Consider the following 23,003-nt stretch of genomic DNA (forward strand, 5'->3'; position numbering starts at 1 on the left):
AGAGATGCACATCACCTGATATGCTTAATTGGTAGTAGGCTTTCGAGCCTATACAGCTTGGAGTAAGACAACATGCATGAAGAGGATGATGTGGACAAAATACTCATTTGCCTAATAATTCTGCACTCCCTGTACAATAACAATGGATGGAGAGGTGATCTTTGCATGGGAAAGCCCAATAAAAGCATCAGTTCAGAATAATTCAGGTTTATTTATGTAGTGTCAGTTCACAATGACTATGAATAATAAATATAGGCTTAGAACAACACATATTGCATTGTGTTATTATTTGACAGAAATTACCCCAAAAAGCAGAAGCAGTGTGTGAAAAACTAAGGCATCTCATGACTCAACTTGTAGCTTGTTGAACAACCTTTAGCAGCAATAGCCCGGAGTAATCATTTCCTCTATGACTTTATCAGTCTCTCTCATCACTGTGGAGGAATTGTGGCCGACTCTTATTTACAACACTGTCCCTGTTCATTGAAGCGTCCAGGCATTAGTTTATGTACAGCTCCCTTAAGGTCCCACCACAGCATTTCAATCAGGGTGAGGTCCAAGTTCATGACTGGCTCATTGCAACGCCTTGATTCGTTCCTTTTTCGATCATTCTGTTGCAGGTTTGCAGCTGTGCTTCATATCACTGTCCCGCAGTGTGACCCAGTTTCAGCCAGGCTTTAGCTGCCAGACAGATGGCCTCACATTTGACTCTAGGATACTTTATTATACGGAGTTCAAGGTCGACTCAGTGACCACAGTAAATTTTGTTAAAAAAATAACGACACTGTGTAATGTGCTGTGATATGATACGATAAGGATTAATCCTTTTTTTCCTATTATGTCCCGAAATGTAAAAACCCTCTGGTTTTACAATTGAAAGGAGGTGCACTTTCTTTTGACCATGACTATAAGCATCAAGTGGCAGCATGCCAGACAGTAGAAGATAAAGATTTTCTATCAATGGGAAGATTTTTTTTTCTTGCTTTAAAAACCGTTCACTGCAAAAGTGATGTAAAACTACATTTTGCCTCGAGGTGTAGAGTTCATTCAAAAAGCTACTATTAGGAATGTAACTATATGCATTATATATGATATACTGCGCTTTTATACCCTATTATACTCCCACAGTTGACTTAGTACAACTCAGTACATCAAAAGACTCATTTCTCTTGTCTCTACCTCTAGCTAGCTCGAAGCAAGCCTCATTTTCTTGGTGTCTTTCTGGATGTCGTGTTTATTGGCAGGTCTTCGTGCAGGGTCTGTCTGGTGAAGCTCAACGCTGGTTTTCATAAAGTGTGCCCAACCTATTCCCACCTCCTTCTTCCGAATTTGATTTCTGCTGTTTCCACAAGTTAATGTTGCTGATGTTGTCTGGCAAATGGATGTCTTCAGTATTCAAGATTGTGTATAGGGTAAGGACCTCTATCCTGTAAAACATTTCTTTGCAACAGAAACGTCAAAAAGAAAACATTTCAAGCATAGCATAATCCAAAAAAATACATTAACAGGAATGGATATGTACAGGGAGTTTTTATGTTTTGAAATTAAAATGGTTTTATGATTCAAAAGGGAGCAATTAAAAAAGTTGTTTTGTCTCAACCTACTCTGTTTACTGCACATCAAGCAATCAAGAAATCTAATTTCATGGTGTTTTCTAACTTTGAAGTAAACATTTATTCATCGAAACAAAAGAAAAAAGTTCAAATGCGAGAATGAACCTCCAAATCTAACTTTGACTTTTACATATGGGCTTTCCAAGAATGTCCTGAAACAGAAACCTACGGCAAATTGGAGTAGTGATTAATCATCCAAGTCCTTCCCGCTTTGATCCCGTACACTGAGTCGTGCTGCCATTATAGGAAAAAAAGAAAAGACTCCCGTCTCTGACACATGGATCAAACGAACAGAGTATCAGCTGGTTTGAAAGCAGAACAAGGAGCTCTGTGAAGTCATTTATGTTGCATAACAGTTCATGAGGATCCGAGACAAAAGGAGCCAATTTAGCCCTGATGTCTTGTTTATTTTCCACAAATCTGCATTTTACGGCGGGGTTGTGGCTGAGGAAAGATAAATGGCTTAATGGCTTTCCTGGAATGCGAAGTTCACAGGAAGGCTAGATTAAAACTGATTTTTGCAGATACAAGAATGCTTTCCTTTGCTTTCAACTTTAATGTTCAAAGTTTATCCGTTTTTGTGAGCCTTAACAAGCCAACACATTCCTTTGGAGAAATAACAACAGCATTTGTTTGATGAAATCGCCAACGTATTCCATATAAACCTGAGCGACTTGCAAAGTGCAAAAAACGTGATCTTGAACGCCTCACAGATTTGCTGATACAGATAAAATGAACAGAGAGAAACAAACAGTCTAACTTTTATTCGGCTTCAGTTTCACAAGTATACGCAAACGGTGCATCAATCATGGAGCGCTTAAAGTCTAACAGAGGAGGTTATATGGATGGAAGAAGCATCAGTTTCACCATTTTAGAGTTTCTCCTTCAAAGGGTAGCAACCATTCATGGGTCATAATAAATCTGTATGTTCACAGTGATGTAAATAAATTCACTACGAGCAAACAATTTAATTCAAAGACACTCGCTTGGGGCCCAGCTTTAAAGAAACAAATACATATAATGAAAAAGTCATTAAAAATGAATTCTTCCACATATTTAACGTGTTTATTGTTTACTTGCAGCTCACACTTGAGCATCCCTGTGGCTTGCACCAAGTGTAAAATAATAGTAATAGTAAGATAAACAACTGCACATCACGACAGAATTATTAGCTAAATTTTAAAATTTCATGTGTAAGTATTTCCCGTCCTTCCATCCATCCATTTATCTTCTGCTTACACGATGATGAGTCGAGAAGCCAGCAGCCTAAGCAGAGAAGCCCAGACTTGCCTCTCCCCAGCCTCCTCCTCCAGCTTATCCAGGGGAACACCAAGGCGTTCCCAGACTACGAGAGATACAATCTCCACAGCGTGTCTTGGATATCCTCACCTCACCCATCCTAGTGAGATGCCCGCGAACCACCGGAACTTCCTCCTTTTGATGTGGAAGAGTAGTGGCTCTACTTTGAGCCCTTCTCTAACAACTGAAGTCCTCACCCTATCGCTAAGGGAGAGGCCAGCCACCCTTTAAAGAAAGCTCATTTCTGTATTGTCACTCTTATGGTTACAAAACTCGTGACCATAGGTAAGGGTAGGAACGTAGGTCGCCCAGTAAATCCACAGGTTTGCTTTTATGCTCAGCTCTCTCCTCACCACAATAAACCAGCACAGCATTTACATCACTGCAGATGCGCCTAAGTATTTCCTGAGTGCTGTTAAACGGGGAAAACTTGTCTGTCTTTTTTTTATTTTTTTTATTTTATGATTTTTTTAAGGCTATATAAAGTCTGATGACAGCCACTGTGAAATGAAATTATACAAATAAAACTAATTTGTGCTGAAAGTTCAGTTCTCCATGCATTGTAATTTTAAAGCAAACTTCTTATCACAGTATGGATACTTAAGCCCTGCGTGGAGTCATGAGGCTTACTCTCCTACACATGCAAAGTTACACACTTTGTTCGATGGTCAGGGGAACAGCACCACATTCCTGCATCTAGAGGATTCCTCTGGATAAAGAGCAACATATTGTGCAGCTTTGCACACAAATGAGCAAAAACTTATCCACCCATATCTTGTTTTTTAAAAGTCATTAAAGATCTTTGCGGTCATTTCACTCTGGAAACAGCACACTTCAAAGAAATCATTAAAAGCCCCAAATTACCATAGCATTCATACAGATGATGTCTGGATATGAACATCTTCGGTAGGCTAAGCTTTACAAATGTTGTGATGTAATTTTTCAAAAGAAAGCAAATATTGTATTTTCTCAAGCTTATTTAGTTAGATATCCAGAGCAGACAAGCATGATATCATCTTTACCCATAAGGCCTCAACCTTTGTCTAATCACTAGATCAAACACTGGCACTAAATTAAAGACTCCTGGGGATAGTCGCTGTGAAATGTGAGATTGAGAGAATGTACTGTTATCGAAAAGTAAACAGTTCTCACGCTCTCTGAAAATGCCGACGGACTAGAGCCAAGTGAGAAAAAGCTAATCCTCAGAGTTCAAAGCAATCAAGTTAATATATTTTATGTCTTAAAATGTTTTCAGATTGGAGCTTCATTTCTCCAGGGTCCAGAGTTACACTGGGAAAAATCTGTACATAAAATGGACACAGCCGAGTAGCTTATTTTTTTTCAATAACTAAAATCCAGAAAAAGAATTTAAGTCACAACAGCAGTCGCCTCAAGTCGCTTTATATTGTAAGGTAAGACCCTACAATATGAAGAGAAAACCCCAACAATTAAATGACCACCTCAGAGCAACCACTTCTCAACGGTGGGAAGGAAAAACTCCCTTTAAACAGGAAGAAACCTCCAACAGGACCAGGCTCGGGGAGGGGCCATTTGATGCAACTGGTTGGGGGGTGATGGGAGAAATAAGAAAAAGAAATAAGATAAAAGAAAAAGAAATTACGACAAGAGGAAGCTGGTGTGAGAGAGTACTCGTCACTGCCATGAATGAATGGCTACAGGTGGTATGAGGGGCCGTACAAGCCAAAATTCTCTTTCACTTTCACACACATACATTCTTTCTTCACATACATATACTTTAATTTTTATTCTCATATTTACACATATTTAACATGCATAATGCAATATTATGCTCTCTTATACATGTGTTGTCATTCATGCAAATGACATATGTATGTAAGAAGTGAGTGCATGCATGTCTGAAGAAAATATATGTATGCAAGAGAATAATGTATGTGTATGAAAAAGTATAGTGGAAACATAAGGAGTAGTGGAAATGGAAGGTAGAGTGTCTGCACGGCTGTGATTGGCTGAGAAGCACGAGCCGGTTACTTTCAGGTGTCTAACAGCATGGACGGGGGAGAAGAAACTTGAGTACTTCAGCAAGCTTTGCAATATCAGTCTTTTCGATATCAGACCCAGAAACACTTTGGCAACTGAAACCACCGATCAAGGAAAAGGTAAGAACAAAACAGGATGCTACTTATCTGCACATTTGCCAAATACAAAATATTAAATATGCTTTGCTGATTTAGCAACACACTTTGGTACAACATTTTAGCACTAGCTAATTCGTTCAGATAAGCATCCACATTAAAAACAGTAAAGGCCATGATGTTTATTTAAATATTAGTGGCACTATTCGTACTTGTGACCCAAATGTAAGTTGATGCGTACTTTGATATTATTTATACTAAATTATCTTTATTAATGTGGGAGGTGGTAGCTACATTAGCTTGAAGAAGAAGACTGAAGAAGGATGAGTGACGAAACGTTTTCCCCACTGAAAACGCTACATCCAGATGAACAAAATCAACTTTTAGGGTATGTAAATATAAAAATTAAAATAAAACTTTGTGAAAGTGTAAGTATATGTATGTGGAGAAGAATGCATGTGTGTGAAAGTGAAAGAAGGATTTTTGGCTTGTTTGGCCCCTCATATCTTTCTCTGGTTTCATAAGCAGTCAGTAAAAAAAAAAAATCAGTCATCCATTTAAGGACTGTGATGTATTCAGTTCTTAACTATTTCTCTCATTGTCAACGAATCTTGACGATCAAAACAAACAAAAAAATCGGTAGCTTCTCTTTGAATTTGTTCAATACGTTCGAATATATTGTTTAAGTTATAATGTCATTTTCATTACTACTACTAATTTAACCACAATGCTAGTAAAGAAAACACAATGGCTTTGACCAGCTTCATTGCTTGGTTCTTCTGGGTTAGGTCTGGGCATGTCAAATAAGTTTTCCAAGTGTATTCCATTTTTTGGTTCAAGAGTGACTTCCTGCTTAAGGATGAACTTCCTGTGTTACAAAATGCATACACGTGAATGTCAGAATGCATGTATGCAAAAGGATGAATATTGGGATTGTATGTATATGTGAGTAAAGGAGTACAAATATCTATGCGTTGAAAAATAAAGAGTATATATATGCACGAGTAGAAATGGCTGCACCTGTAAGGGTAATAAATGTATGTCAGCATAAAAATATGTAGCATTAATAAAAAATAGAATATGTGTGAAAGGAAAATTAATGTATGAGTGAATATACATGTATACACATTTTCACTGCAATGTTGACCCTGTGCTAACTTGCATATGACAAATAAAGCTGAAACCGATATGAAATAAGAAGAAGAGTGTACAAAGATGACAATACATGTACACATGTGTGACAATATCTGTATATGAAAGAACAATATATTTACACAAGAGTGACATAACAAACTTTAGCTTGTATGGCCACTCATAAAATGGACCACAAAACCCCATATATTTTTTCAAATTTACCAAATAGCTCACTATGCCTCTCCCCACTTAAACAGCTTTGTTAGAAAGCCAGAGTTAAATTCTACATCGAACACCAATGGAATATTTAGTCAGTGCAAGCAGAGCAGTCTCAGCAGTGCGGCAGTGTTTCTGATATCTATCAAAGTGATTTCCCAAAGGGTCAGGGTTAAAAAAAAAAAAAAAAAAAAACGCTCACTGCTCTCAGTTCTAAAAGAAGTAGAAATGTGTTGCTGGCAGTGATTTTCTGCTAGTTCATAAAGCCCCTGGCACAGTTGGAGGGCCTCTGGCCTCAGGTAATTTGGTGAAGAGTCTCAGATTGTCACCACACTCTCAGTGGGAGCCACTTAAAGGATCAGCGCCTGCAGCTCAATCTGAACCACTGTAAGCTCGGATGGTTTGTAGTGGGAAAGCAAGCACAGGGCATTTATGCTGTATGTAAGACTGACTAAACAGCTGATGGTAAAGCACTGAAAAACCCTGCTACCCTGACAAAGAAGCATTATAATTTTTAAGATTGTTTTGTTTTCTCCCAGCTCCCAGTTCTTGTTAAAAGAACTGGAAGGTTCATGAAGGACACTGAGTCAGACACACTCATAAACTCTCATAAACAACATATTATTCTAACCATAACGCATTGTATTGACGAACAGTTAAATGACTATTTTAAATCTTTGGTGGGAATAAGAAAAATCCTCCAAACAGCGTAAAGATGAAAGACTATATTTTCATAGTTAAATACTTGTAGAACACTTTAATAAACACACCAATGCTCCTCTGTATATCAGAGACAGATTTTTACTCTCTACTGCGTTAGTTTACCTGGAGGTTTAATTATCTTGGGATGGTTTGGTTCTCAAATATGAACATGTACACACTGGTCACATTGTTAGGGACAACTGTTCAACTGCTTGTGAACCCAAATTTCTAATCGACCCGCTGAAGTTCAAACTAAGCATCAGAATGAGAAAAAACACGATTAAAGTGACTTTGAACGAGATATAGTTGTTTCAAAAATTGCCGATCTACCATCTCCAGTGAGCAGTTGGAGATCAAGGGAGGATGGGCATTCTCCCTTGATCATATCTGAATGCACAACATGTTCAACCTCGAAGCAGACTGGCTACAGCTGCAGAAGGCACCACTCTTGTAAGGTAAGAACAGGAAGCTGATGGGATAATTTGCATAAACGCAATAATATTGGAAAACAGAAGATTGGAAAAGCACCAACTGAGCATTATTTAAACACCACAGCTATCTGAGTATTGTTTTCCGTCCACATCCAACCCTTTATCACCCCAGTGTACCCATCTTCTGATGTCTGCTTCAAGCAGGATAACACAAAATGTCACCAATCATTTTAAACTGGTTTCTTGAAGATGATGGTGAGTTTATTGAACTCAAATGGCCTCCACAGCCACCAGCTCCAACTCAGTACTAGCAAAGTATTTAACAAAGTGGTTGGTGAGTGCATGTGAGATACTTGTCGGATGCTTGATACATCCGCTTGAAGACGCTTGAACTCCTTGGTTGAGTATTTAATAAGCAGTTAATATCATTGTATGTTGATATTAATAAGTGCTTGTCTTCAATGCTGAGATATTTATATCATAACACCTGTTTTTTGCGTTGAAAATTGGTACGTGTCTTTTGATATACCAACCTCAACATCTCGGGAGAAGTCACTTACAACAGAACAAGCTGCTGTTAACCAAAACGTTGATACACATTTATATGTGTTTACAACTACATTAGAGAGCACAATAAAGTGCTCACTAAATGTTTACACACTGCTAAATGGCGAGGGGTGGAAAACAAAGTGTTCCTGGCTCTAATCTAATCTCATCTAATCTAATTTAGAGAAAATGTGGGACAGCTAAGTCACAAAATTTAGTATTATTAATAACATGATGTTACACAAGTTCAGTCATTGTAGATGTTTTCTTGTATTAAATTAAAGGAATTGTACAATTTGATTTTCCACGTGATTACCACTTGTTATGTAGTTTATTTTAGTGACACTTTGAGGGTGTTACCAAAGCGTAGATGATTACAAATAAATTACAACAAATCCACCACAACCTTTTCTTTCTACACATTTTGTGACAATATTTCTGTATATTTTGTATTTGTATCATTGTATCTGAAAATGCAGGTGCATCAGTAAAAACACAACAAAGAAAAATAAAAAATAAGCAGCATATTAGCAGTAAATAATTAGTATCCCCTTCTATAAAAGCACGTCTTATTTGCACATTAGATTTGCATTTTCTGCTGCTGTATTTCAAGACATAAAATGATGAGTGCAAATGTTAAGTACACAGTTAAGTTAAGTAAACAAACAGGCAGTAAGTTTGACAGCGCAAAATGAGTGGGAAGGAGCAGTCATTGAGTCTTTTCATGTCCGCTCATTGGCTGGGTGTCGTTACGTTTGTGTTTTGTTTTGCCCCCTCCGGCATCCACAGAGGAAACCCATCCCTCGTGAGCAAAGTGCACGACGGAGGGGGTGCTCACCACCGAGGCCCTGGTCTTCTGCCTTGTCATTGGTCACGGCAAAACCTACATCAGTTTAAAACCAGACACCACTTTCTTCACACAGCACAACCCCCTAAAAAGAGAGCTGAGGAGGGAGAGGCTGCACGAGAGATAAGCAGAGTTGGTCTCAGGATGCCTGCATATGCCACCAACATGAGGACAAAGTTCCCCATCATAGCCTTGATTTTAGAGATTATCACCATCATCCTATTTGCGGTATTTGTCGTCTATGATGATGGGGAACATGGACACCATGACTCACACGACACCCACAATAAAACTGACCATAAATTGGAGCCTATGGACCTCTACCCCAGTAAGTCTACCTGGAGCCGCATGCTTGCTTGCTTGCTTGGTCAACATTTTATTTCTAAATAGATTTTTATGAATGCTACATCTGTTATATCACAGTGTTGAGACTGCATCTAAAAAAAAATTTAGACTAAAAGCAGAAAATATTAGTGACACTGAAATTTTACAGAAAACAAGATGACAAACATTTTGCTTGTTTCTCATAAAAATAGCAAAGTAAACGAAATTTCCACATTTATTTTTACTTTCTTTTTCTTGAATAAAATAAATTCTATTTTAGGGGTCTAGTTAATCAATCAGTCGCTTGCAAACATAAATTGGAGGTTGTTTGCAGCGCAGGTCAACTAAATGCAATAAAAGGAGTCATGGGGTTGAATTCTCATCTGTCACAAGGTCTAATCAAACACATGCAGCTGAGAAGACAAGTGAATCCTGTTGGGAAAGGTGGAGGTCACATGTGATTTCATTACTGTGTCCAAAAAAGGCTCATAAAGGACAGTCAGGTTGAAGCTGGAGGTTTTGTGCTGCATTCAAATTGATATTTTTCAAGTTATCCTGCAGTAGCTTTAGCATTTTTTGTGAGCTCTGAGCGGTTTCTACAGTTTAGCGGCTTCTTTGCAGCTTGTGCACTTATCTGCATTCAGATAGCTGCTGTTTTACTGCGTGAGTGCCTGCTCACGATTGGGTGGGGCGGTTGTGACACCCAAGAGATTAGCTCAGCATTGAAGCTGACCATATCTTCTGCTTCACATGGGATGTTTAAGTCACATACGTTGACTATCAAGAAATAAATTCTGAAGTAAAGATCACATTTAAGGCTAGACTCTGCTGTGAACTCTGCTGTGTCTTTTCTGCACAAAACTTATGTTATCTTTGTAACACTCCATTAATTCCCAGTTAGTCATAAAGGAGTAAAAAAATATGCAGTGATTTATCTTCAAAAGTTCAGAAGGGATACTTGTTTTTGGAATAACAGGCCCAGAGCTAAAACTTTTGCAAAATTTAAATTATGCTTGATAATCTAAAACCATTAGCATTTAAACTGGGACTGCACAATGTTAGAAAGCATGAGGCTTGGGGTTGCATGCTGAAAGAGATCCATTATCTCACACATCCCAGACTTCTGCAATTACAAGCTCAAAGGACAACAAATAAGCAGTTAAAACATGCAATTTGCAGAAGTAAAATTGTGGTCTAGTATGAAAAAATACCTCAAAAATGTTGTAATTGTGACTTTTTGTCTTTCATTTCTTCTTAAAGAGTGATTAATATGCTAAATTAAACATTAAAGTAAAGGAAGAGTTTGACTTAATACTTTGTAAAATGAAATAATTATTCATCTTTTTTTTGCATGGCTTGAAAAAAAAAGGCTGCACAGTTGCACCTGAGGTGTCTCTCGCTTGTCTTGGTTCAGCCAGTTCTTCAGAGGATTCGCGTTACCTAACATCTAGGCGTGGTGCCAGTCACTGTGGCTGCTTTCCAGTTTTATCTCATCCCCGTCCCCCATCTACTGTTCTACAAAGAGAGCAATTCTGACTCACCCAGCTGAGAAACAGAGAGGGGTAAAAGTGCAAGTTCAGGGGCAAAAAGATTTTCTTCAAAACAGCTTCATGGAGATAAGCTTAGTCAGATGTCTACACATCAGCTTGCAGGTGCAGATGTCTTCAAAATGCTGATTGTTACTGCTAATTAAGACTGAAATGGAAAGATGTGACTCTCTTGTGGTGTTTGGTTTTGATGTTGAACTGTCAGAACTTGGAGCGTTTTTATTATAATAGAGCACACAGTAATCAGATGTTGAGCTATCAGGGCTTTTAAGCACATATACAGATTCCTGACTAAAGCAGATGTGAGTGGGTTTGTATGTTTCCCAAATACCCAAGGATGTGTTAGAAATTTGCTGACATTCTATATGCAGAAACAGTTTATGGAAATAGATGTGGATGAATTTAATCTCCCCCATTATCGCCATTTGAAAGCTGCTGCTTACAAAATAATGTACTCTGATGTAAATGGCGCATGGGAGCCTGACGCTTTAAACAGCTTTAACGCACCTACGTCTGAGTTTGGGCTTTTTAGTCTAGGGGATAAAATCAAAATGTTGAGATTGAGTTCACATTCAACCTCTATTTTTACTTTTCAAAATGCTAAATCATGATAAATAATACTTCAAACTTTTAACATAAATGTCTATCTACAAAATATGAAGCAGATGATACTTTTATAGTATAATACAAGGCCACAGCTAGGAAAGGCTGATCTTGCCTTAGCACAAAGACTGGAAACAACTAATCTGACTCTTTTACAAGTCAACAAAAATCTCCAAAGTTTAATGTTTAACACATTTTATGTAAGTGTAAAAACAACATGTTGTCAGACTGTTTCTTGGCAGCGTATAGTAACATCCTCCAGTCTTTGCCATTTGTCTGATAAACTACTGACAACTTTGTGGTAATAACACTTCAGCCATTAAACAGATGAGATGTAAAATAAAGAATTTTAGAGGCTTAAACTGGCAGATCTTTTTTGCTTTTCTTTAGAGAGTTCAAAGTTGGTCTTCTCCATTTTCAGTCTTTGTGCTAAGCTAAGCGAAAAGGCTGCTTTATATATTACACATGAACACAGCAGAACCACAGACTGTATATAAAAGATGGGCACACTCACATTGTTTCTGCTCTCATTATGTTGAAGCTGTAATTTTAGCATTTTGGCTAAATGCTAATAGAGACAACAACTAGAGAAAACTGTCTGTAGCTCTTTTTCTAGAGACAGACTAGACTATAGTTGGATGCAAAAATAGAGTCCTAAACTATCAGCTAAACTTCATAACCTTGGTTAGCAAGTTGCATTCATAATGTATACAGAAGCATAGTGCAGACATAGTAGACAGGTAGCTGCTAACTGGTGTTGAGAGACGAATGTGCAATACCACATAACAGGCTTTTCAAAGCTACCAACACCAAAAACATGGTCAAGAGGTCTAGTCCAGTGATGCTAATTAGCCTAGTGAAGCTTAGCAGACAGCCATTCACTGTCCAGCTGTTTATATCAGCACATCAGGCAGTTAGAATAGCCACACCCCTAAATAAACTCACCCACTCTCTTCTATCCATACACCAAAACCTTATTTGTACCATGCTGTAAGCATGTTTACTTTCACTGTGAAGTTCAACATTTTAAAACTAGCTTTCAGATTCTGCCACCAGTGGCCAGCAGAGGAACTGCAGGTGTTTTTTGCACTTGTTTTAAGTCATTTAAGTACTCATAACTAACTAAGAACAAACAAACTGAGAAACAGCTGTAAAAGTATTCTTTAAGGCTGCAACACAGTGTGTCCTGTCTAGATAATAACAGACACAATGTGTGCTCATTATGAACTAAGGAAATTAGTCTATTGTTTCCCAGCCTACACATACATACAGCTTGATATATTTTCCACATGTAAAGCTCATCATAGCACGCTTAAAACCTTAAGGGAAAAAGAAGTCTCCCTTCCTGCCATGATGATGACTCAAATCCCCCTAAAATGTATTTGGCCTTAATCCAGACTCATCTATCCTCACTTATCAAAAAATTATATATATATATATGTGTGTGTGTGTGTGTGTGTGTGTGTGTGTGTGTGTGTGTGTGTGTGTGTGTGTGTGTGTGTGTGTGTGTGTGTGTGTGTGTGTGTGTGTAATCAAACAGGGGATATAAGATGAGCAAACTCCAAACCTTGCTGCCTTTTTCAGTCTAACGGCTGACAAAAAGAGATAAGAGTGCACAAAGCATCCCCTCCCTTTGAGACATCTTAAGTTTAGACTTATTAACATCATATGCACTTAATAGAAAAGCACAAGCCCATAACCCCAACAGGGACAGTGGGGGTATTTTCTCAGCATGCCATTCATAGTGTGATTGAATTGCTTTTCCACCTGACGACCTGTCAGGTGGAAAAGCAATTCAATCACACTATGAATGGCATGTGACCTACAGCTGACAATGAGGCCACTGTGGACAGAAATGAATCCTGAGAAGTCCAGCTACTTCTCAATAAGTCATTTAAACCACAAAGTTAAAAAAAAAAAAACAAAACATACCACTGTGAGCAGCAGGGTCGCAGCAAATACTTTACTTTGAACTGAATAAGTGTTTCATTCAATTCAATTATAAGACCACATTCAACTGAGGTTAAAGTGGGACTAGCTAACACAGCATTAACTGACCTCCCTTCTCATGTCCCCAGTGTTTCAGGACGTCCACGTGATGATCTTCATCGGCTTCGGGTTCCTGATGACATTTCTCAAGAGATACGGGTTCAGCAGCGTGGGCATCAACTTGCTCCTGGCTGCCTTCGGCCTGCAGTGGGGCCTCCTCATGCAGGGCATCTGGCACCTGGAAGGGGGCAAGATTAAAGTCAGCATTTTGAAGTATGGCTTTCTTCGCTGCACATATCGCTTTTCAAAAACAACTGCTATAAGAAAAATGCACATGGCTGGCTGTAGGTTTGGGGTTGCTGTCATGATGCAAGTCCCTAAGACTTGCACAGCCTTCTACATCATTACCAAGTACATGCTAAATAAAGCCAATTCCTGCACATGACAAGCTCTAATAGATCACAGATGATGTCTGTTGATGTTTTTTCTAATAACTTTTGTTCTCACTCCTGCAGAATAATCAATGCAGATTTCAGCACAGCTACGGTCCTGATTTCATTTGGCGCCGTTCTGGGTAAAACCAGCCCTGTGCAGCTCCTCATCATGACCATACTGGAGATCACCATCTTTTCCGTCAATGAGCATCTGGTGGTTGCTATCATGAAAGTGAGTTCATAGTAGCAAGTGCATGTGTGTCCATGAACTGAGCAAAAAAACATAAATCCCCACATAACAACCATGAATATTCACTGTTTTATCAAACACTACTGTGGGTCTATCATGCTTTTCTCTTCAACAGGCTAATGATGTTGGAGCATCTATGATCATCCATGCTTACGGAGCCTACTTTGGCTTGGCAGTGGCTCGAGTACTTTACAGACCAGGTTTAAGAAATGGACATGAGAACGATGGATCTGTTTATCACTCTGATATGTTTGCTATGATCGGTAAGAGAGCACAGAAAATAATTCTGTGATCATATATTAAAATGTGTTTACAGAGATAGTTTTCCCTTCTTTCCCGTGACTTTCCCTCCCTGGTGCATCACTGGCCTCCAATGGAAGTCAGACTTATGCCATCTAGTGGACACAGACAGCTGTGCAGCATGGACCTTGACATTTCCGTTTTTAACATCCTCTTCTACAGGAACCATCTTCTTGTGGATGTTCTGGCCCAGCTTTAACTCAGCCATCGCTGAACCACCGTTGAGCTACACTCAGCTCACTGCAGTGATCAACACCTACCTCTCCCTGGCCGCCTGCGTGCTCTCTGCCTATGCCATCTCCAGCCTGGTGGAGCACAAAGGAAAACTGGACATGGTCCAGCAACTTTACTCTAATAGTTATGACAGTGACAGTTCACAGAGTTAAAAGCAGAAATTCAGTCATACACTTGTCTTTATGTCTTTCTACTGCACAGGTGCACATTCAGAACGCCACCTTGGCTGGTGGTGTTGCAGTGGGAACATGTGCTGACATGAGCATCGGGCCATTTGGAGCCATGCTGATTGGGCTCGTAGCTGGCATTATCTCCACCCTGGGATTCAAATACCTAAATGTGAGTCAAAGGAAAGACAACTGGTACAACCTGGTACAGGCTGAATCTGAATTAGCAATGTGTACTTTTGTTGGTGACTAAAAATCCCCTGTCATTCCTTCTCTGCAGCCTATACTGGCATCCAACCTGGGTATCCAGGATACCTGCGGTGTCCACAATCTGCATGGCTTGCCTGGCATCCTGGGTGGGCTGGCTGGAATTGTGGCTGCAGCTTTGGGGAAAAAAGACGGGTAATAGTCACCTCACGCACTAAAAATCTCACCACAGTATTATAATAACCCATATATACGCACACATAAAAGCAATATGGCTTTGACACGATTTACTTCATTTAAAAGTCACTTCTTCTCATCCTGTCTCCTTAGTGCTAGCGCTACCATGCAAGCTGCTGCCTTGGGTTCATCCCTCGGGTTCGCTTTGGTTGGGGGTACTATTACAGGTGGGAAGAGGAGATTAATAAAACTATAAATGTTACACCCAACGGCCAAATTGCTCAATGGAAAGACATTGAGGTTTAGAAAAGGGTGATCAAACATTCATTTTCTTCTTTAAGGTCTAATAATGAAGTTGCCTTTCTGGGGACAACCTCCAGACCAGAACTGCTTCGATGACTCTATTTACTGGGAGGTAAGAAATCCCATTCCTCATAAATATTATCTTCAGGTCTCTGACTGTCTGGTGCGAGTGGCAGAAGGCAGATTTGTTTATTCAAGTTATTAACTCAGATAGACTTGGTTCATATATCAGTATAAGTAGAGAAAAAGTGAGCACATCCAGGCACAAAAACTACACATACCTGACAAACACCGTGTTTTAATAATTAAAGTATTAAATTAGAGCCAAATAATAACCAGTCAATCAGTATATCATTAGATACAGATTTTAATTCACAGAAACACATTGTGCATATCATGCATGTCCATAAATGCATTGTGCATTTGTTTGAACTGTATTTTGCTTGCCTGGTGACCATTTATGCCACAGACAAATAATTTGCATTGCTCGTTTTCCAGGTTCCTAATGAGGAGGAAGAGAACGAGGAGAGCCTGGCTCACGGAGATCAATCAAAGCACAAAGCAGATGTTTAAACAATTGCCCACGATTTTGCCTTAGCTATAAATGAAGACGTTTTTTAAAAAGTCACAGTTCAGCTCCACCACAAGACCAAATATCAGTTTGTTGATGCAGGATTTGCTTAAATGTGGTGCTTATTCCATTTCTGAACAGCGAACCACGCACAGAGTTATTTTCATCATAGTAAAGTTTGAATTTGTATCGGAAAGAGCACTTAAACATTTCCGCATAAAAGCTAAAATATATATATATATATATATATATATATATATATATATATATATATATATATATATATATATATATATATATATATATATATATATATATATATATATATGCATGATAAAAAATTTAAATTGGTTAAAACTTCAGGGATTTTTTTTTTTTTTTTACACTTTGATTTATATTCACAAACCGCTCCACATCTTCACTGCTGACACGCTTGTATAAGCTTTTTTTTTTTTTCATTTTATATGATAAAAAAACATAAAAGCATGTTTACTATATGATTACAGTGTGTATTTTTCTTATACATTATATTTTTCTGTAGAAGCTCGAGCAGAAAAACTGCGCTTTGACCTCACTGGAGCCCAGTCCTCATGTGAGAGGTTAAGTCAGGCATTGTAAAAACCAGCAGTGTGGCTCTGAAGTGTGCAGGGACAGCCGTATGATATTACTGCAACTAATAAACCTTCCTAGCATTTTCTATCTTTCTGAGCGCAGCTGTAGAAAAGTTGATTGGCTGTCACTGGGTGAGCTGGGGTTTGTTTTTCACTCTGTTTTCTGTTCAGAGCAAATGTATTCCTACATGTACATACAGTTTAGATCTTAGACATGGACATGGTCAGTTTTATCAAAGCTTTAAACATAGCAACTGGTACTGAATATTTTTCAGATATTATTCAAACAGTATAAAAGGAAGCTACCTACTGATATCCAGTGCCACGATGGCAACAAACAAACTGTCATACCATAGATAGTATCATAATATCCACCATTTTTCTTTCCTCTATTGCTGTGAAATTTGTGCACTGTGCACTCCCTCAATCTAGATTTTGAACAGCATGACGGCAAAGCACTGCAGGACAGGTTAAAACACGGGACTGAGCGCTAGATAAAACTGACTTAATGATTTTCTTGTTTTTTCTCAAATGATCTATGATGCTCACACTAAAATGCATCATGATTTTGTATTTTTATACAGCTAACATGAGCTCTTATTTGTATGGTATACTATTACTGTCATAATAAACATGTTTTTGTACAGTTTTTGTGGTTATTTTAAAGCATGTTTCAATTATTTCAAGTTCTCAGTTTAACTAAAGAAATGTTATGGGAGGATTTTTTTGTTTTGTTTTGTTTTTTGTCTTGGATTTTTGCCCTCCTCTGTATAAGCAATGAGAGACAGAGCATAATTTTAATTCTACACAATATGACCGAGTTAAATGATTACCAGAATGACATCAGTGCATAATCTGACTCTTCGATGGGTGCATGGCTCAATTATAACTGCAATTTCTCCGTTTCTTATTGATTTCTTTGATGGATCGCCATGAAATTTTGTTCAGACATCCATCACTCATCACTGGACCTGCAATACACACAATATACATGAGCTCTGCAGAGCCCACTACATGAGCTGAATTATTCGTATTAGAGACAACTAAACAAACAAACATCTGAAAATAAATGCATGGAAATTTTTATTAGGGGTCACCAAAGAAGATCATCTTCTTCAATCTCACCTTATCCATAGTACCTTCCTCTGTCACACAAAACCCTCTACGTGTGTTTTTGTTAGCGCCACCACCTCCAAACCAACTATCATAGCAGGTCTCACTTTTTATGAAACTTCCCCTTCACTCCTGCCACTATCCTTCTTTTGCAAATCACTACTAATACTCATCTCCACCTACTCCACAATGTCTGCGTGCTCTTCTTGCTTGGGATGGTTGACCCCAGGTATTTAAATTCATCCACCTTCGCTCTTACTCCTCCTTTCTTCTTCACCTTCCCATTCACGCACGCATTCTATCTCACTTCTTCTGACTTTCATTGCTCTTCTCTACAGAGCATAAGTCCACCTCTCCAGGCTTTCTTCCAACTACTTTGTACTCTCACTATAGATCACAGTGTCGTCTCCTGCCTGACCTCATCTGTCACCCTGTCTATCACCACTGCAAACAAAAAGGGATTCAGAGCCGATTTTTGATGCAATCACACCTCCACCTTGAACCCATATGTTACTCCTACTGCACATCTCACCACTGCGTTGCTGTCCTCATGCAGTGTGGGATGAACACAGCGTTTGTGTGGGACAAAGAGAGACACGTTCACAATGCTGGGATGTTGTGAAATATATAATATAGAATGCAACTTTTTTAACATTCTTACTAAGGAAATATAATAATAATAATAATAATAATAATAATAATAATAATAATAATAATAATAATAATAATAATAATATGATAAAAGAAGGTCAAGTTTATTCTCATTTATCACTTGTGATAGTTGCTGTATTCGAATATAGCTGCTTTTCTCACTGGTAACAGTCTTGGTAGTTTGGCATACCTGTTTTAAACAAATTATGACTCAGACATATTATGTCAATTCACATTATATTTTCTCCTGTGCAAAATTGAAATACATGTCTAGCAGGAGAAAAAATGACCAAAGATTTTCAATGATATTCATCAAAATCTGCAAAGCTGTAGCTTGCAACCTTCTTTAGTGCACATAGCATTTTCTTGATTTTATTTTATTCATCTAATTAGAATAAAAAGCCTTCTTTTCACATACACTGCGTAAAAAGGCGAATTTTAGATGTATCTCCCACAGGACCTGTTAAAATGTGGAACACTCTCTCAAGATATGGGAGAGGAGGACAAGGAATAAAAATATACTTGTCTGCCATTCCTGTTTTCTAATGAAGCATCACAGTTCCTCTCTTGTTAACCTATCATAAGCTTTCTCTAGACCACTTATTGATTAAATTATATTCAAAACTCCTTCTCTTTATTTAAATATAATAGTATAGTAGTATGTTTTCATCGAGCAAACACAAGCAGTACGAATACTCTGCAATGAATAATATCTCTGTCGCCACTGGGGGGCGCTGTGATAGCTTTCGGTTCTTCTCGCGCCTTTGTTTTGAAAGTAGCTTGTACCGGTGCATCATGGGATACAAAATGTTTCCTAAGGTAGCTAACTAGTGCTAATTTACCGGAGATAACTGGTTATAAACTCACAGTTTACGCCTTCTTAAATTTTTTGTAGATAGAAAATATTAATATAATTTTAACTGCACCCAACTGTCGCTATGGTGAGTACAAAAGCTCAGGTTTAATAGCTTATAGCGGGGGGTTTTTTTAGCTGTAGCTCTGTAAACGTAGCACTGTGCAACGTTTTTGTATATCCATATCTCCGTATTTTTCCATTTATTTGGGGTTTTGTTATTCGTAGCTTTGCCAGCTTATCCAGGAGCTTTAAAGGGTGACCTGTTTCTTGTCACACACAAAACCCGCACATATACACACACGCAACACAAGCAATAATGATTTCTCTGCGTTTGCAGTCGGCAGAAGCGGACTGTAGAGTGTCCACCTCCTCCAGCTCCAGGAAGGATGAAAGGAAAAGATCCAGAAGCACAGGCAAGTTTCCCCCCAGTGCTTACCGGTTGCGCTTTCATTTTATTTATTTTTATTAGAGTTAACAGCCGAAGACACATGTGACGTTACGGCTGGACATAGATAAATAAATGAATAGATACTTAATTGATCTCAAGGGAAATTATAGCAGCCGACAGTGTAAAACAGTGTCTCATGTTGGTGACTGGGGATCAAAGAGTGGACTGATTGTTGCTGAGAAGAAGGAAAACTGACTGTTAAATTAGTGTTTACCTATTATGTTTACTAGTAGAATAGTAGATGCAACATATCTCTCCAAATCTATTAAAAATTTGACTGAAAGTCTTCATTTTTTGTGAAGATATAGCAGCAAAAATACATAAAAAAGACTGAGTTCACATTAGCAGAAAAACAATAAAACAGGACACATTTCCTTTATGTTTCACTGCACCTAGAGCTATATAAATGCTTAAAAATAGTAAAAACCAGAGTACAAACTATGTTTGTGTATGTCATATTCAAAATTACACCTTAGTAACCAATTATACTACCTTCCAGACACTGTCAGTCAAGGGAAATGATGAATGGCTGCATTTGTAATTTTGTAAATATGGCTTACGTTAGTTTATTGTGTAATTACATTTTTGTTTTGCCCCTTTTTTTTCAGGAAGAGAAAAAAGGAGGCGGAAACGCAGCCGTAGCAGATCTTCCTCATCATCCTCTTCCAGCTCATCATCATCGTCTTCGTCTGCATCGTCATCTTCATCGTCATCTTCGGGTTCTTCACGGTCATCCAGCCGAAGTCGCAGCAGCTCTAGCAGTAGTGGTAAGTGTGCACTAAATGTCTGAAATGTATCTAAAGAGTCTTTTTTTTCCTGAAGTTTCTCATCACAGTGCTGATATCTGTTTGGATTCAGCTTAGTGTGTTATTTCTGTTCCTGTTAGACTCTCGCAGTAAATCCAGAAAACAGTCCAAGAAAAGGAGAAAGGAGAAACATAAAAAAGTAATTTACTGTTCATTTGTTAGCTTATATTGCCAAAGAATTTTTAAGCCCCAAGAAAACTGAATTATGCTTTTTTCTTTTCTCTCCAGAAAGGGAAGAAAGAGAAACGGTCTAAACGTAAGAAAGAAAAGAAGTCAAAAGGAGAGGAGGACAGCTCAGGACCTGTGCAGATCTCCAAGGTAGGAAAACATTCAGCAAAAACCTTTACATGTTTCTGTTAGACGAGTGTGTTATATTGGTGCATTATATCATGTAAATATATTCATGCATTTGCAAACATTTCTTTCACAGGAAGAATAGAGTGATTCATTTTTAAGATTACGGACTAGCACTTTAATCATTAGGTGTTCTCACAATGGCCAAAGATGAATTATAGAATAAGTCTATTCATCTTTATTCTTAGAATAAAACATGCAACAATTTCTACTCATCCTCCTCATCTTTGAGGTGGGAATAACAAAGCACACAAGCACCTGTCCAAATGAAGCTCGCCTCACCATAAAGTCCCCTCCAAAATCCTATAGACCATAAAGGACTTCTAATATCAAAGCCATCCATAATAGGTGGTAATATTCTTCATTTTACAACTTTGTTTTTAAAGAGTTCTGACTCCAGCCTGGCTAATATGACAGGCATTTTAAAGTCAGAACACCCAAACGTTTTATTCTTTAATTGTTTTGATCCATATTTCTTCATACTGTTAATGCGGGTGTGCATCTTCGCGTTTTCCGACATTTTTATTCCATCCTTAACTTGGCTTTTATTTTGAAAATTGACCTCATTCTTTATTCTTTTCCTGTACCTGACTTCCTGCCATCCTCATACGCCATGTGCAGCTTCCATGCATAATAAACCCAGTGCTGTGTTAAGCATCACAGAACAAAGAGCTGTTTCTGGGGCATGCTGTGGTGCATTTCTTCAAATTGCAAGTGTTGTCTTGAGTACAGTCTGTGTTTGCATTGATATTGGAATGTGATAGTGCCTGTCTGGCATTTTCCTGTGATTAGTTAGAAGTTGAACTGATAAGATTCTTTAAAATTAAATGTGTTTTTCTTTCAGTATTTGAAGGACAGGAAAAAGGGCAAATACAGCATGATTTCAGGGAAGAAGATAAAGATGAAAGTAAAGAAATCAAAGAAAGACAAACAGGTAAGCAATCAGATGTGCCTTTTTGTAGTTTATAGATTGTTTGTTTGGTTTTTTTTTTCACTTGTCTTATGTGTGCTTTGTTTTCTTACAGCGAGACAAAAATCGAGCAGAGCTTCTGGAGTTCTTGAACTCTACCCTGTAATCCCGCTGTGAACACCGGTCCTGTTTGTCAGGCCCAGACACCTCAGCAGATCTCAGGAAAAAATAAAAGCAGAGTTTTCTGAGAAGGAAAAGATGACTGTAAATTGAGTTGCCACAGAGAGGCAGCAGCAACGTTGCCGGAGTGCAGGAGGAGATATTTCTGTGGGCAAAACAAGAAGCAGTCACACCGCAGGCTCATGATGTACGCGGTGTTATTATTAAGCAGTTGGGTAAGGTCATCTGTGGTCCACCAGATGGAAATAAAGTTGCTCACCTGCCTCTGACTTCTCAGATTTGCTCGCAGTTTGTCATCTCTTTCAAAAAAAGAACTCCCTAATTAGGTCGCAACATACCATTTCACAAAATACAGAATTCATTCAGTAATTGGTTCAGAAAAGATATGGGCTTAGATCTATATGTGTCTTCCATGTGTGAAGCTGGCTCCAACATTACCCACAGTGTATCTCAGCCACCGGCAGCCTGGTCGGAGTCTCACGTAGCAACAAAAAGAGGACTGATCAAGTCACACCCTCTGATTTTCTTTTTTAATAAACCTGATTTAAAGATTTGAAAACAGACTTTGCTGTTCTTCTTTCAGCTCTTAGTTACTTTCCCCATTCATAGCAGTCTTTCTACATTTAGAAAGGTTTCGTACGTTCATTTTCTGCTTGTAGCTGATGAGAATTGCGGTTGCAAAAGTGCAAGTCTGATTGTGTGTTGAAATAAGTTTTTAACATGTATATTATGTTAAAAATGCGAATCGACTCTGTATTGTTGAATTATTATAGTAAGTCTTATTCATAACCATTTATTCTCTCATGAACAATGTTTCAAAATCAGTTATTTTTATTGTATTGACATATAAAAACACAGACACTGTCAGTTCCTCTTGTATGGAGATAATGTCAAGATGTTTATGGATGATGGATGAAACCTTTTATGTATTGCTGAATAATGGTGGGTGACAAATGGAGCAGAAACAGCAATTAAAGTGCGTCAAAGCTTTTACTTTGATCTGACAGCCTTTGATGATTAATTCCTCTTCCCCCAACCCCTCCCCTCCAACATCCTCTTGCAAATA

General features: G+C 38.2%; 2 protein-coding genes across 2 annotated transcripts; both read left to right on the forward strand.

Moving 5' to 3' along the window:
* Nucleotides 1-8,983: 8,983 nt before the first annotated feature.
* rhag (Rh associated glycoprotein) lies at nt 8,984-16,230 on the forward strand. The gene is made up of 10 exons (XM_080882582.1): nt 8,984-9,230; nt 13,455-13,638; nt 13,881-14,031; nt 14,165-14,312; nt 14,512-14,684; nt 14,785-14,922; nt 15,031-15,152; nt 15,288-15,361; nt 15,476-15,549; nt 15,936-16,230. The coding sequence occupies exons 1-10, from the start codon at nt 9,047-9,049 to the stop codon at nt 16,008-16,010; spliced, it is 1,323 nt and encodes a 440-aa protein (XP_080738708.1). The 5' UTR covers nt 8,984-9,046; the 3' UTR covers nt 16,011-16,230.
* A 2,941-nt stretch (nt 16,231-19,171) lies between these two features.
* Nucleotides 19,172-22,936, forward strand: LOC308396941 (uncharacterized protein). Its single transcript, XM_080882589.1, has 7 exons — nt 19,172-19,324; nt 19,577-19,656; nt 20,300-20,454; nt 20,574-20,632; nt 20,722-20,811; nt 21,692-21,781; nt 21,873-22,936. Exons 1-7 carry the CDS (start codon nt 19,322-19,324, stop codon nt 21,921-21,923), a joined length of 528 nt encoding a protein of 175 aa, XP_080738715.1. The 5' UTR covers nt 19,172-19,321; the 3' UTR covers nt 21,924-22,936.
* The last annotated feature ends 67 nt before the right edge of the window (nt 22,937-23,003 follow it).

Source organism: Rhamphochromis sp. 'chilingali' (genome assembly GCF_963969265.1).
Source record: "Rhamphochromis sp. 'chilingali' genome assembly, chromosome: 5".
NCBI classification, from domain to species: domain Eukaryota; kingdom Metazoa; phylum Chordata; class Actinopteri; order Cichliformes; family Cichlidae; genus Rhamphochromis; species Rhamphochromis sp. 'chilingali'.

Excerpts from the sequence above, each read along its gene's own strand:
- rhag (XM_080882582.1), top strand. The coding sequence starts at position 9,047 with ATGCCTGCATATGCCACCAACATGAGGACAAAGTTCCCCATCATAGCC. Across the intron at positions 13,639-13,880 it reads ATTAAAGTCAGCATTTTGAA|AATAATCAATGCAGATTTCA; the intron begins GTATGGCTTTCT and ends TCACTCCTGCAG. Across the intron at positions 15,550-15,935 it reads ATGACTCTATTTACTGGGAG|GTTCCTAATGAGGAGGAAGA; the intron begins GTAAGAAATCCC and ends CTCGTTTTCCAG.
- LOC308396941 (XM_080882589.1), top strand. Across the intron at positions 19,657-20,299 it reads AGATCCAGAAGCACAGGCAA|AGAAAAAAGGAGGCGGAAAC; the intron begins GTTTCCCCCCAG and ends TTTTTCAGGAAG. Across the intron at positions 20,633-20,721 it reads GAAAGGAGAAACATAAAAAA|AAAGGGAAGAAAGAGAAACG; the intron begins GTAATTTACTGT and ends TTTTCTCTCCAG.